Source organism: Chaetodon auriga, chromosome 1, assembly GCF_051107435.1.
Source record: "Chaetodon auriga isolate fChaAug3 chromosome 1, fChaAug3.hap1, whole genome shotgun sequence".
Taxonomy (NCBI): domain Eukaryota; kingdom Metazoa; phylum Chordata; class Actinopteri; order Chaetodontiformes; family Chaetodontidae; genus Chaetodon; species Chaetodon auriga.
In genome coordinates, this window is record NC_135074.1 from 31,961,146 (window position 1) to 31,977,031 (window position 15,886).

The window sequence follows — 15,886 nt, forward strand, 5'->3', positions numbered from 1 at the left end:
CCACTGGCAGAAAGACTGAAACATTCAGCCAGCAAAGTGCAACCAGAATAAACATTAATATGTTTAACATTAAGCAAACATTTCCACCTTTTGAGGCATCAGCATATCGATCAGAAACACACCAACTGATCATGACATTTGCAGCCTCTAAAGTCAACATGGATGACTTTTCATGCAGCTGTTGGGAGAAGTCTCACTTCCATTTGCCTCAGTGACGAAGAAGACAAAACGTTTTCACCATTTTTCACACAGTAAACTGTGAAATCTATGAAAATTGCTGGGAAAAGTACAGTAGAAGCAACAAATAGTCACTGCATGACCCAACTTCAGTGGAAGTTATTCCAATTCATTTGACCAGAATGGTTTTTATATTTAAACTTCTATTGGCTGCAGTCAGGAACTGTTTGAATGCAAACCTCTTTACAGGACAAACAGGTCAAATATGAATGTGAAGCTGTTACTTCTCTGCTCAGACGGCAGTAATCAGAGTAAATCTGCTCTCCCTCTGCGCCTCATGTCCCGCCGGCACACATACCTGCACAGATGACGTCTGACAGGTTTGTTTCTGTCCATCACAGGCCTGTAAGTTGTCAGTCCACGCTCCAGTTTGCATTTCCAGGAAGCTGAAATGACAGGTTTTCCTCTTTTGCACCCACAGGCCCAAACCTGAGAAACCTGATGTTTTCTCTCCTGGAAGGAAAGATGTTGACGTTCATACTTCTGCGAATCATCACGTCACATTCAGACAGGAAATGTTTGGGCCGCTTCCTCAAATGAACTCGATCGTGAGTGTTTGCGAAATTCAAATCTAATTACGTCATTTCCTGTTGCTCAGGTGAGGCGTTCTGATAGGCGGGCTTCAAAACGTCACTGCGCTGTGGCGAATGGGCGGAGTCAATTCAAATTCACGCAGAACAGAACATTCTGGTACTGACACGTCATGAAAGGTTCCCAAAAATGACTGTTGTTTATACAGCATCCATGCTAACAGTCAGCGGTTCAGCACGTTTTAATATACAGTCATACCTGACACTCACCTGTCGGCTAATTGTCCGTGACGCGCGGGAGAAGCGGCCGCGTGCGTCGCGTGCGCCTGCTCGTTACGCACAGACGATGACGATTTACGCAGAGGATTAAATCATCCTTTCATAAAAGAGATTACTGTTTTTACATGAATTTACGTTTTATTCTTTGATTTTCCTTTTCCTTGGGCGAACTTTATTATTGTTAGTATTATTAAATATTATTATTGTAGTAGTAGTAGTAGTAGTTGTTGTTGTTGTTGTTGTTGTTGTTGTTGTCATAGACTATCATTTCGGATTTTTCTATTGATATTGTCATACATAGAAAATAATTTAATTCCTCTTTGTCTTCATGAGTCTTTTTCAGTGTAGGAGAATCTTCATCATCTTCATTATTGATGTCTTATTGATGTGGCCGCCTGTGCTTCATTACATCTCACCCTCAACGAGGAGCGTTACTCTCAACATCTTCAGCCACAAGAACATTCATCACATCTGCCACCTTCCCTCCATTTCAGTGGGTTTCACTGTCCTCGCTGTCTTCACTGTCCTCGCTGTCCTCCCAGTCCTCCCTGTCCTCGCTGTCCTCCCTGCGTGCAGCACAGCGGCTCGGCCGGATGGACCTCAGCCAATGAAACCCTGCTGTGGGCTCTCCGTGGCTCGTCATGTGACAGCTGAGCGCTGGCCTCTGGTGAACGTTATGAGGCTGCTCTTGGAATGAAACTCTGGGGTTTGGGGTCTTTTCTTTAAACGTCTCTGATTCTATACTTTTATCATTTATTAACTGTCTGTTGGCTTTGGAAACTGCCGTCCACCCATCAGTGTGGGAACAGGCTGAGTTAAGGTGCTCGTTGGTGGCTTCTTCTACGTTTTCATGCTTTAACGATGATGTTATGGTCGGTGGGTCTTTCTCACGTCATGGAATCAAAATGAGTTTTCTAAATTTAAATGGAATATGTTTGGCTGATCGTCCTATAACGTGTCTACATGTTGGCTGATTCATTATCCCTCCAGGAAGAATGGAGCGCGTCTTCCAGGGCGGGTTATATTTGGAGTTTATTTCTGTCCTGCTTCAGCGTTTTGTTTTATTTCTGTTCATTATTTAACTTTGGTCTCCGTTAACACCACCTCCAGTCCTGTGTTAATTCCTTCATTACCTCTAAAGGAGGATATAACCCCAAACATTCTTGATCTGTTTAAACTTTGCTATGTGTGTCTCATACATGGTCATAAGTCATATCAGTTTGGAGCTTCAGCTTCAGGCTTCTTATATTTGATTCCACTTGAGAAAGAAGCACATGAACGCACCACCTGTGGATAAAGTAACACCTGAAAAACATTTTTGCTACTCGGCAGATTGTTGCTGTTGCAGTTGAAGCTTTAAAGGTCATTTCCAGGGGGCGGGTTGGGTCTGCGCTGTTTCCCCTGCTTTGCACATGATACTTTAGAACAGTGTTGTTCAGGCTTTATGGTAACCGTTTTTGAGAAGCCATTTCCTGTTTTAACACGACAATCCTCCCGTGCACAAAGCAGCTCCATAAAGCTGCTGTGAAAGGCCTGCACAGAGCCCTGACCTCAGCCCCATCAACACCTCTGGGACGAACCGGATCACTGACTGTGAGCCACACCTCATCACTGATGCTCTGAATGAGAATCCCTCCAGCCGGCGTCCAAAATGTGGTGAACAGCTTGAAACTAGAAAAGAAGAAGCCGTTACAGCGGCACAGAATGCTCAGCTGTCCACATACTTTTGGCCACTTAGTGTGCATTGTTCGTCGTGACAGGTACATCCTTTCCCTTTGTCTCTCCCATAGCAACACGATGCAGGCAGCCACCGCCAGCTGTCAAACAACACAACCTGCAGCTCTGTCACGGAGGAGACGTCCGTTCTGACATCTTGGAAAAATGCTTTCGCTTCCTCTCAGCACAGTTCTGTCGATACTTTGCTGCAATGGAAGGTTTCTGCTGGGTTTTATCTTTTAGATCTGAAAGAACACATAAACACGGCACCGTGAGGTACAGGAAGATACACCCGTTCATGCAGACAGACAGCAGAGCTCTAACGAAAGGTCACGACCTTTGCAGAGCAGGAAAACACATAAACTCAATCTGAGCCATGAGTGAAGATGTATTTCTTCAGAGATAACCTTTCAAAGCACAACTTCTACACACTCCAACATGAATAAACAACAATTACTAGTACAAGGACGTCAAAAACAAGGACCAGAACAAAAACTTAAACTGCAGCCGTGAAATGAAGCCCCCACTCCTGCAGCACCTCCCTTGTGAGGAGCTCTCAGCCTTTATTGCTGCTTCAGTGGATGCTTTTGTGTTTAAAATGTATTCAGCGCTCATTATTCTTAAAGGCAGGGGAGGAAGCGAAAAGATTCCTCTTCTGTTGTCGAGCGCTGGTATCTCGTCCTTTCATTATGGAGACTTTTCTGCAGGGCAGTAAATAAGCGAGACGGAGCTGACTTAATCTGAGGGAGAAATAAGGCAATTAACAGAAGGATCTCCACCCAGCGAGGCTCTGCCCTGCATTCTCTCTTTGAACCGCTGATAAAAAGAGTTTTTCTGGGTGCGTTCATCGCTATGTAAATAAACTATTAAGATGTGGAATGCCAGATGAGGGAAACGTGCTTGCACTGCAGTGTTATTCATACTGTCACAACCTTGGCCTCTTCTCTCTGTTATTCTTCCTCTTTTATCTGCACTCCTCAGCCTCTCGCTCCACGCTCATATGTGCTCACGCTTATCAGCCTGTCGGTAGCATGTGTGGTGTGTGCACGTGTGTGTTTATGTTTGCGTGTGTGCGGCTGTTTGTGGGTTTAAATGACTGATTTCTGGAGGTTGGTTGGTTCAGGATGTGGCCTCAGCTAGCTGCGATAGGGGTCTGCTTGTCTGAACTGCCAGGAATAATTTTGTTTTCCATTTTCAGTCTCAGAAGTTCACCAGATAGTTTGAGCAGATATGAAATGCTAAAAATATCTTTTCAAAGCTCTATGGGTTGATCATAAACGCATGTGCACGTGTGTGGGTCAGGGCAGGTAGGAATAAAACCACAGCAAAGAACACAGTAGCCTACATTCCTCCAGCTCTAGTCCATGTCTCTAATTAATCCTCTTCCACAGTCGCTTTGAACAGGAGTCCATGTGTCCGTGCTTCCACTCAAAGCTGCTTCCAGGCTCGATGCTACATGAGGCTAACTGTCTGCAGCTGCATATTTAGTGGACAAACATGACAAACGTCTCATCTAATGCAAATCAAAGAAGCTCATTTCCAAAAATGTCAGCCTCTTCCTTACTGTATGTGATAGCATGATCTGAGCCTAAACTGCTGACACGTCTGGAAAACTTGTTCATATGCTGTTTATAGTACAATGCTAGAGCTATACAGTGCTACAGCATCTTGATCCTTCCATGCCACTGCTTTTGCCAATCCTTTAATACTTTGCTGGCTGTAAGAACTTAATTCCTACAGTGTGGGATCAATAAAGTTTTATCTTATCTTATCTTATCTTATCTTAGCAGTTGGAGCAGAGTGACTGGAGAAGCAACACTCGGTTAGCAAACCCAGAGAAAGCCGAAGAAAGAGGAAGAGGCGGGGAGTCGCAGGAGGCAGAGCGGCCGTCCACCAATCAGGAGGTCGGTGGTTCGATCCCCGGCTCGGCAGTCGAGGCCGAAGTATCCTTGGACAAGATACTGAACCCCAAAACTGCCCCCGATGCTGCGCCATGGGTGTGTGGATTCATATGTACGTCGCTTTTGATAAATGGCTAATTGTATTTGTAATTGTAATTGTGTCAGGTGAAAAGGCTTTCATGTAAAGCTGAAGTTAGTCCACGTCTCTCTTACTGTTACCTGTGTTGTCGGCTAACTCTGTGACTGCAGTGTCTTTCTTACAGTCAGTGGAGCCATTTACTGCAAACTTTTTCGAGGCGGCTCCCTCATGAAAACTGCAGGAGCCGAGGAGTCCGCCTGTCTGTGTGGATCATCATTTCGATGTTAAGAATAAAGTACAAAACCAAAATATGAGGAAAGAGTGAGAGCTGACTCTCAGGGAGCCATCCTGGAAGATTTAGATCATTTGCAGACAAATTTCAGCTCCATACGACAAGAATTTTAAAGAAACACTCCACTAAAGCCTGTTTTCAGTCTCTACGGCGGCTCTTAAAGGTGAAGCTTACCTGAGGACGTGACTCAGCGAGGATCTCAGCAGTTACTGTACGATGGATTCTGACGGTGACTCAGCACAGACAGCCAAAGCTCTGCTGCAGAATCATCCCTCTCTGTGTTCGTCTGCATGCTCAGTGTGTCCCAAACATTCGGATTTCAACCAGAATGGGACTGATTACACAGCAACCAAGAAAATCAGGACCGCCCCGAGGCCCTCGAGCTCCGGGGCCCCTGAAAGCAGCGGCCTCACATTCATCGGTTTGTGGTAACTCGATTGATCGTGTGTGGGAACATGCACCACATCTGCTGACGTGAGGAGGGAGGTTAACATGAGTATCTATCAGAAGAGCGTCACAAGTTCAGTTTTATCAGAGGTCACACCTGGGGACAGGTAAGACTGCAGCATGTTCACACTGCCCGCAGTGCACAGGGGTGCCTGAATGAACTTCAACCATCAGGTTGTCTCATGAAAACATAGATTTCAGTGATGATCTGTAAGAGCACAGATAAATGATGCGTAGGACAAAACTCTGGACCCTGCTCGTCCTCTATGGGCCCTCCCTGCATCCACAGCTATTCATCATATCTTTGAGGGCTCTCCTCACACGAGGGTCCAGTATCCTCTGCCCCCCCAGTCCGACAGCCCTTGCCAGGGTGTGAGAATGTCTCTATGTTGTCTTGGAGGACAGTGATAAACTACATATGCCGTCGTTTCATTTGAGGACTTGTATGTTGATGATGAACAGAATGTCCAGGGTCTTGAGACCTTGTCCTGGAGAGGGTCCCTCTGACAGAAGACCCTCATTGTTTGAGCTCAGCATAGAAAACGGGGCCCTGAAGCAGATTAATGCAGCCATGTTCGTGACTCATCTGAGCAAACGTAGCGTCACACTTAAAGCCAATCAGCTGACTGCGCTTTACTTTTCAGGGTTAATACTTCTGACATGTTTCCTGATGGAGTGGACTCAAATCATTAAAGACATTTTAAAACGTAATCTAGAGGATGAAGCTGCCACTTTTCTTCAGCTCTTCATCACGTCTCGGTTCCAGTGAATTCAAAGCAGGTCAAAGCAGATGATTGATTCAGCACTTTGACAGAAAACAAATATACTAATGAAGCTCGTTTTACATGAAGATCATAATAAAGGGGACTGAGTCTCTCTGATGTCTGGACTGCCGTCCCACGTCAGACCGGTCAGCGTGGAGTTAGAGGTCCACTGAGTGCAGATTTAAATGAGGCTGAAATGTCTCGGGATCAAGCGAGAATAAGGTCCCCTCATACATCATCATCTGCCTCAATACGCTCCGAGATAACAGAGAGAAGACGGAGATAAATGTGCTGGGAGAAGACAACAGACCAGTCAGTTCATCTGCTTCACAAACAAACGCTGACATGATTCCAGTTTGAACTTCTAGTTTCTGCCTGTTCAAACACCTTAACTCTGATTTCTCTCCTGTGAATGCATCACTGCTGGAACTGGTCTTGATTGGCTCTCTGACTGAGGACATTTTGAAATCTTTCCAGTCAACCCAGTTTACAGGATGTGGTGGAAAACCCTGAGTTTGAAGGTTGTATCCTTCTCCATGCTGCTAAAATAAAGTTTCTTATTGTTGGTAATATTGTTCAGTTATATTTGACATTTTTATTTCCTTTCTATTCACTCATACTCAGAGTCAGTTAGCTTAGCTTAGCATTAAGGCTGGAAGGAGGCACAAACTGTTTTGAACCTCTTAGGTGCGTCAGGCTAGCAGTTTCCCCCTGCTTCCAGTCTTTATGCTAAGCTAAGCTAAGCTAAGCTAAGCTGAATGACTTCTAGCTCTGGCTAAATAAATCAATGCACAGACATTTATTTAAATTATGTTTATGATCATCTGATGAATAAAATATCCACATTCACTCTCATTCCAGCTCTGGTTTGTTCTCCACCAGCTCCTGAGAAAAGTCTCTGGCTCTTTACCTGCAACGTGCCAGATGTTCCCCTTTCTTCAGCAGCTAGCCGCTAACATCGTCAGGCTGCTGATTGGTCCTCGAATGGTGATGCACAGCTGGTTTATGATTGTTTGTCACAACAGCCAAAGTAAAGACGCAGCAGACGTTAGCGGTTAGCGCTTCTTTCTGTTATTTTACTTCAGACATTTCTTCATTTTCCTTTTGCCTCAAACAGTCTTGGGATGTGAGGACATCTTAACTTTCACCTTAATTTGCACTATTAACAACAAATCTGTGCTTTCATATTTCCATTGAATTTTTATGTAAAAGCATCTTTAAAGCTGCTTTGCATTGAGTTTTCCAGCCAATCAGGGTGGACCATAAACCCACGACATGAAAAGCTGTGACATTTGGACATTAGACAGACAGGTTTCGCTCACTGTTCACAGCAGAAATGTTGATTAATGCAGCTTTAAGCTTCTGAGCCGCTGCATGAATTTAAACCAGCGTCGCTCGTTTGCTCCAAAAACGCTGCTGTCAGCACATTTTCAGCTCAGTGTATAAATAAAAAACACAAAGCTGCCACAGCTCTGAGCAGAGGAGGACGTCATCTGGACATGCTGTGTTATGCATGGATGAAGGAGTTGGGGTTTTGAGCTGGTCGCCAGGGAAGACCATGTTGCTATGGCAACTAATGAACCACATTGGGAGGAGTCATGCATGTAGTTCGACGTCTCCTGTAGAGATGCTGAAGTGGTGACGGGATGTTTGTGATAGGATGAGTAACAGCACTCGTTAATGAGGAGAAGCATCCGAAGTGTCCTGACACAAGTCAGGGACATGAAAGACCAAAATATGGACGAGGGGCCGGGTGGACGACTGGACGGCGTGCGTCCACGAACACCACGGGGTCAGACGGCGTCAGCACACGTCTGCAAATAAAACCAAAACCAGAGGCAACGAACGGTGGCCTGAAAGATGAGGACAGTGTACATACTTCACAAACACACACACACACACACACACACACACACACAGAGGAGGAACCTCCATCCTGCTGCTCCTCTGAACACACCAGCAGCAGACCTAATTGCAAAGTGGGACATTATATAGGGCACACTGAAAAAAATGAAGGGCTAAAAAGAGGAATAGGAGGCGAGTGAGATGAGTGATGCAGTGAAGTCCTGCAGTGTCCAAAAACAACACAAACACACACACACACACACACACATGGTATTGGCCCGTAGGTGCATGACATCATCATGGCCATCACCATCATCATCATCATCATCACCACCATCATCATCATCATTGTCATCATCACAGGTCTAATGTCTCCATCGATTCTGTGCAGCTCTGTAAATGAAAGCTTTGCTCGGAGTCGGCTTCATATCACATGCAGGTCACGCTCTCACCTGTTCATTAGGTGACAGTCGTGTCGTCCTTCCTGGTGTTTCACTTGACGTGAGGTTGATTACTTTGATTGTCTGCCTGCAAAGTTTCCCCTCAGGGACGATGAAGTTTGGATTACATAGATGAGATGTGTGGGACACTTTGGCAGAGGCCTTTATATGTTGAAAATAAAATATCAGATTTAGCTTCACAGGGCAGGAAGTGTCCCAGGAAGTGTCCCAGGAAGTGTCCCAGGAAGTGTCACAGGAAGTGCCACAGGGATTGTAATCAAAGTCAGGATTTCTGAAAAAGATTCTTATTAAAAATGTGTTAAACGTCTGGAGCTGAAGCTGCTTTAAACGTGAAAAACAACTTGGCTTCTTTTTATTGTGTGCGGATGTAAAATTTAACAGGATTAAGAAATGATGATGACGAGTCACAATATATAGTTTTCATGAATTTATCAAGCACATACAGGCTGATCTCAATATTTCATGGGCGGCTTCCTGGCTCAGTGTCTCAGGGCTGAAGTGGACAGCGTGTCCTGCTCTGTGTGGAGCTTCAAGCATCAGCTCAGCCGTATGTCGGCAGAGCATTGATCAACATGATGAACACATTCTGACACGTCTGTCTTCTGACATGTTTGCTGTTCGGTTCGGTGTCTCCACTCTCATCAAAGTGTGTCAAAGGCTTTTGTGAAGTTACAGGAGGAGGAAGCCATCGACTGATCACATCCCAGCTGATTGATGATTGATCTGAGAAGAGTCCTGCTGCCTCCCCGGGGAGATGAAACCATTGACCACTGAGTCACAGAGACTCTTGAGACCCCCCCCCCCCCCATGCACATTAATTACTGATGCATTTTGCTTTGGTTTTGGGGCTCCGGTGTTGAAGATGAAGACGGGCTCATTTATTTGTTGAACGCACCTTTACTACCAGCAGCACATCACAGATGCCCTCGCTCGCTGCTCTCTCCCTCTCCCTCTCCCTCTCCCTCTCCCTCCCTCACTCACTCCATCTCTGAAAGCACATTAATCATTGCAGACTCCCACATGCTTTCACCTCTACCTCCTCCCCGCCCATGTTCTCCCACTCCTCCGGTTCTCTTCCTCTGCTGCTGGAGGCAAGTGGGTCACCGGCAACCAGAGGACTGTTTTCTCTGCGCCTGAGAGAGGAAGAGAAGGAGATCTGGAGGCTGCAGGAGCCAAACGAGATGCGGGTTTTCAACAAGACGCCTTCTTTTATTAGAACCAAGTCCTCCAGAAACCATCAATCCCAAACCAAGCCGGCTTCACGACGCTGTGAAGTGTGAAATTGTGCAGTTCCGGACGATGAAAGTGGAAAAGGGTGATTCAAACCCAGTCAGCAACAGAAAGAAAAGTCTTATGTTGGACTGTGGACAAAAAAAGAGACAAAACTGACTATGAAGATGTGATGATGATGATGATGATGATGATGATGATGATGATAGGCGAGAGGAAATGTGATTACTGAGGAATAAAATAAGAGCTGTGCGACTGTCCTTTGATCAGCATCTCCTACAACAGAACAGCAGCTGAAGACTGAGGACACGCTGAGACAGCCAGGTCCTCCACACGGCCGTCCCTCTGCCTTTCACAGGACTTCACATGAGATGAGATCTGAAAAACGAAAAAGGGAGTTTAGTCATGAATATTTACGGGGTTGAAGAGCACAGAGGCAGGAAATGAGCTGCTGGAGCTGAAAGAAGTCCAGAAAATGAGACAAACTCACGGACAATAGTTCACATAGAAGGACGAGACAGAGCAGAAAGTCCCATTCATGACTATCTGAGAAGTACTAAGCCACCCCCTGCAGCAGAGGGGGGGCTGCTGTGGACTCTGGTCTCTGTGCATCTGGTCCTGGTTCTGCTCTTTAATGGGTACATTTTGCCATCTACTGGCTTCATGTGCTCATTACATCAAACACAGGCGGAATCAAAGAATCCTGGAGTTCATCTTCACTCAGATCAATATGAACATTAAGTACAACAAATAAATAATATATATGACAAGACCTGAAAAGACCATTTAACACAATGAGCGCTTTTTTTCTGATACTTCATCAGCAGCAGGGTGGACACAATAGCAGAAACACTACAAAATACTGTAATCTAATACAGTAACACAGTATGTAAGATCTGTGCTGAGCGTCCATCAGTCAACATGAAAAACAGAAGATCAGAAGCTTAACGAGGATGTGATGTACTGTCGCATCTTTGTAGCTGATTATATTATTTTATATTGATGTTCCTGCATCAAATAATCCACATGAACGGTCCAGAGGGGCTTCAGACACACCTCCATGAAACGTACCTGCACTGCACCCTCTGATGATCAGGTGATGAATCAGGTGATGTGATCAAAAGCTTTAGCTAATAAATGGACCTCGTTCCTCTGACGGTCTTCACCGTGATGATCTTTTCTTCTTCTTCTTCTAAAAAAAAGAATTTAAATTAGATGATCGCACTCTTCCCTCGTGCACGCTTTGATGATGAGAAACGATGATGTGAAACTTCAATGATCCCTGTGAGGAAACTCGCAGTCATTTGCAGCTGTAGATGGTAACAGGATGAAATAACAGAACAGGTGATGATGGACTTCAAAGGAACAAACTGCTCTTCATGATGTTCAGCTGGACTCCTTCCTCCAAGCTCTTCGTCATTCTCGGCTGTTAGGCTGACGATCTTTATCTGATGGACTGACGTATTAAACTGCAGTGTTCAGTTCACAGTGACGTTACAGTGTGAACGCAGCGGCTTTGGCCTCTGCAGTCTCTGCAGATCCTGGTCTCTGTGGGACCCTGAGGGTCCAGAAGGATCCTCTTTGACTGTGAGGGTCCAGAAGGATCCTCTTTGACTGTGAGGGTCGCAGGCACCAAAGGCCTGAAGAGGAAGAACAGTTCGACCAGTAGATTCACTGCAGCAGCAACGTTTAAACGATGAAAACACTGCTTTCCCAGCATGCTTCACTGTAGAGATGGCGTTAACATGGCGAACAGCAGCAGGCTCACCTGGACGCTCACCTGGTTTCGGCTGCTGTGGATTCAGTTCATGTTTGTCTCATCAGAGTCCCTGAAACGCCTTCAAACTCCAGGCCTGCAGTCATCCGTCTCTCAGTCAGGTGTCTTCCAGACCTTCTCGACCATCAGCGTCTGATTGGCTGTGGGCTTCTGAGGGGTTGTCCTTGGCGTGTCATTACAGAGTGCTGGGCGGAGGCCCCTCTCGCCTCGTTTGGTGGAGGGACACAGAGACTTCCTTCACTCGGTGTGTGATCAGTCGAGCTATCATCAGAGGTGGTCATGGTCCATCTGTCCGTCCACACTTCTGTCTTAAATGTCTTCTCAGGTGTTTGATGGAAACAGTTTTGTCCACATTTTCATGGTTCCCAGATGATGTATCATCATGACTTCAGAGATTCCTGACTTTTAATCTAGTGCCAAAGAGCCTCACAGGTTTATTTCTTACAAACGTCCCCTCAGGATGGATTTGGTGAGACCTTCACTTCCCCTCAAAATGCTCGTGTGTCCAACGTTTATGACCGAGTTCCAGAAAGCTGGTGACGTTTCCATCAGAACTGTCAGAGTAGTTTCAGTTAGCATATGTAAGCATGCTAGCATGCTAAACACTACACCTGTTTAACATTAGCATGCTCATGTTAGCATGTAGCTCAAAGCAGCATCATCATCCATAAACTGTCTGAGACACGGTTTGCTTTGAGGTCCATCGTGATCACTTTAATATTTGGCCGCTGGTTCAGAGCAACAAGCTGACAGCTGACTGTGGGTCAAACACAGGTGATGTGAGCGAATGAAGAAGGTTCAATAAGCTTTATTAAAATGTCTTTGAGATGCAAAGGGTGATCTGAAAAAGTCCACCTCCACACAGTATTGCACCGAGTTAAGCCTAAAGTCATGAAAAGGCCAACAGCATCACTATCTCTTAAAAATAGAGGCAGGAGGGAAAAAATATGCCATCTGATCATTTTTCAGTAGTTTACCGTTTTTCATAAATAGATTCAGTTCATCGTCCTTTATGTACAGATCATGAGGACAGCGTACCACAAGACAAGACTGTTTCCACAAAACATCAACCAACAAGCCAGAAAGCGTCTTTCACTGACACTTTGAAAGGGTCGCAGATGTTTTTTGGCTCATTGACTGAACTTTTGAGAAACGACGCCTCCCATCAGTCACGTTTTCAGCCTCTGATCAATAAAGAAGAAATGTACAGTCATCGACATCAGGCAGAGGATAGAAATGTGTATGTACATACATACAGTCCAGGGCACATAAATACAGAGAAACCTTAAATACAGACAGAGCCTCCTCGCCCTCGGCTTCGTTTGCAGTCCACGTTCAACGGCCAAGTTAAACTCAGAGATTCTGAAGCCGTCGTCTCCCACAATCTTTAAGGCGTGAGAGCACTTATTCAAAGAGCCAAGGTGAGAACAGACACCTTTGGCTTTCCAGTTAAAGGGAACAGGAGGGAGTGGGAGAGGTGTAGTGCTTCACATGATTAGACACACATTTGGAGTTTCAGTGCATAGTTTTAACTCAGCATCACGATTATGTGCAAAGTATGAAACCAGGCGGGCGAGAAAGCAGCAGCTGGTGCTCGTGTTTGTGACGTGGATGTAGAGCAAACAGTGTGTGAGTGACGGGATGTTTGCTCCAGCGCGGGGAACCACGCGGGGCCTGTACCGCCGAGCTGAACCCGGGCTGGATATGGCTTTCTTTACATAAGAGCAGCATCCAGGAATCTCCATCAGCTGGAGGGTCTGTGTCAGAAAACAAGCTGCTTTCTTCCACTCGTTTCTATTTCTGATCTGAAAACAACAAACGAAGGCAACGCGCCTGAATAATTAAAGAAGCCACCTGCTTCTGCTCAGAGAGCGAGGAGCGAAGAATCGTGCTTTAAGGCTCCGTTTACATTTGATCATTTAGAGAAAAGAAAGGTGGAGTTTAAGTGAAACTCCGTTCAGTCTCGTGAGAAAACAATCGTTTCCCAGCGCGAGCGTCCTACAGGGCGCCGGTGAGGCACATGACGACCAGCAGGTGGATCGTGAGCAGGTACGCCAGGAAGAAGTATCGAGAGCGGGCGCGGCTCGTCAGCAGCCTGGAGAAGTAGAGGCTCCGCCCTCTGAGCCAGCGTCGGCACGCCATCACTCCACCTGTCACCTGGAGGCAGGAAGAGCACACGGTCAGGGACACGCCCACAAACACGTCATCAGACAGGCTGCTTCTTTTGAACGCAGCTTTATTCACACAGACAGCGCTGACATCGACAGGGTGAGCACGCTGCAAGAAATGCAGGCGATGCAGCCTCGTTTTTGGTCTGACAGGAAAAACGTCTGAAGATTTCACTTGTTTTTTGTCCTGAATTGTCTGAATAAGACCTCAGAGCAGATAAATGTTTGAATTTCCAGAACTGAAAAGCTGTTTGATCGAGATGAACATCCAGATCCAGAAATGTGCTTCTTTTTAGTTTAGTTTACTTTTAAGAGAGCTGTGAGTCTGTTTCACATCATTTGGCTGATTTTAAGTGACACTCCTCCAGGTTCACTGCTTCTTTTCTTGCTGTAGAGATCTGAGTTTGTGCAGCGTGCAGCCTGAGCCAATGAGGAGCGAGAGCTTGGCACGGCCGCTACCTTTCGTGTTATCAGAGGCTGGTTCGGGTTGAGGCTGACGGCTTCCCACTCCTCCTCTGTTTCCATCTCGATGCTGAAGTCTCTCTGAGTGGACAGACTGGAGGCAACACTGCAAAACACAGACGTGTGAAGAGCTCTGAACTCTGAGTGTGTGTGTGTGTGAGTGTGTGTGTGTGTGTGTGTGTGTGTGTGTCTCACCTCTTCGCTCTGTCCTCAGAAAGACGCAGAGCCTCCTCAGCCGTCTCTCTCCTGGCCCTCTCATCCGCCAGACTCTGCTCCACCTCCAGCAGCCTGAATACACACACACACACACACACACACACACACACACACACACACACACACACACATTAATATACCTGGGAGCTGAAACATCGTCAGAGAAGACAAAGGTCTCGTCTCGTCACCGTTCTCGGAGCTGATTGGCCTCTGCAGTCTCAGCTCTCGCGGAGTCGCTGCTCCTCTCCTGGGGGGCTCCAGGTGCAACCTCGGCGTATACTGACCCCTGATGGTGAAGACAGAACATTACAGGCACACACAGAGAGGACGCTCTGATCTAACATCATTCTTTACAGCATCGTTTGCCTTAATTTCATACAGTAGCAGCACAGACTGATTTAACACCACGGGGACAAACTGATGACACACCAAACGTCTCTGAAGTGACTGGATCATATTTGACAACAGATACAGAAACATGTTTTCTATCTGGTGCAATGTGAGACGCGTGCTGAAGCTTAACGTGAGGAAACATGTTCGGGATGATTTACCTGAGCCTGGCCTTGGACTTGGCTTTCCAGCCAATGGCAGCGAGTCTGGGTGTCCCTCAGGGTTTGGGAGACGGCCCTCAGCTGAGCTGCAACAGCAGCTTTCTCCTCCACCACCTGCTGCAGCTGGTAAACACACATGAAGGTGCCGTCAGTCTGACACGTTCACTGCAGAATCAACTCACAGCCGACACCAGCGTTCAGTTTAACTCCGCCTGCAACTTCACCAGCGTTCAGTTTAACTCCGCCTGCACCTTCACGTGCTTCATACCTTGGTGCTGAGCTGCTGGAAGTACTGGTCTCGTTGCTGGATCTCATACATGCAGCGCTGCAGGTCTCTGTGGAGCTGGATCCTCTCCGCCTCCAACCGACTCACCAACTCATCCGTCCCTCTTTGACCTGTCAGGACGGCCGCTTCCTGCTGGACGAAGGGAAAAACAAGACGGAGAAAATGGAAAAAAATACTGCTTTTTCTTTACATTTGGCACTCGTGCAAACAAAGGTTTTTAGATTTAAGATAAACAACTAAATATGTTTTCTTATTATATTACAGAAACTTTCAAAAAGTATTTTTAGGGCATTAAAACTAAAGCACAGATAACAAGTCAAATACTACAAAACACAGCGAGGATGAACATCAAAGGGAGAAATCCAGATGTTTAACTGACCTGAACTTGCAGCGTGTCCTTCCTCTCTGTTTCAGACCTACATGACACAAAAACATCAAGTACCATCAGCAGAAAGTTCACGTCTCTCAGGCTCGTTTCGATGGCGTCACACTGAGTCAATGAGCTGACGGCATGAACGCAGCAGGAAACCTCCCTCCTCTGGCCAAGCTGTGCACCACCTTTTCTCCTTTCTGCTGCACTGAAAACTATTTGAGCCAAGACGTTTTGGGAAAGTCACGCTTTGAACTAAGAGCTGAAGGCCAACG

General features: G+C 46.1%; 1 protein-coding gene across 3 annotated transcripts in view; it reads right to left on the minus strand.

Annotated features, from left to right (window-relative positions):
- Positions 1 to 12,248: 12,248 nt before the first annotated feature.
- Positions 12,249 to 15,886, minus strand: part of LOC143323475 (uncharacterized) — a 31,776-nt gene continuing 28,138 nt past the window's right edge. For 2 of the 3 annotated variants that reach the window (XM_076735354.1, XM_076735337.1), the window contains exons 23-29: positions 15,621 to 15,657; positions 15,224 to 15,373; positions 14,956 to 15,078; positions 14,593 to 14,690; positions 14,384 to 14,476; positions 14,186 to 14,294; positions 12,249 to 13,715 (exon numbers count right to left, since the gene is read on the minus strand). In XM_076735354.1, the coding sequence (XP_076591469.1) occupies positions 13,557 to 13,715; positions 14,186 to 14,294; positions 14,384 to 14,476; positions 14,593 to 14,690; positions 14,956 to 15,078; positions 15,224 to 15,373; positions 15,621 to 15,657 (769 nt within the window). In that variant the 3' untranslated portion in view covers positions 12,249 to 13,556. The remainder of the gene's footprint in view (positions 13,716 to 14,185; positions 14,295 to 14,383; positions 14,477 to 14,592; positions 14,691 to 14,955; positions 15,079 to 15,223; positions 15,374 to 15,620; positions 15,658 to 15,886) is intronic. The other variant, XM_076735346.1, reaches the window with a different exon arrangement.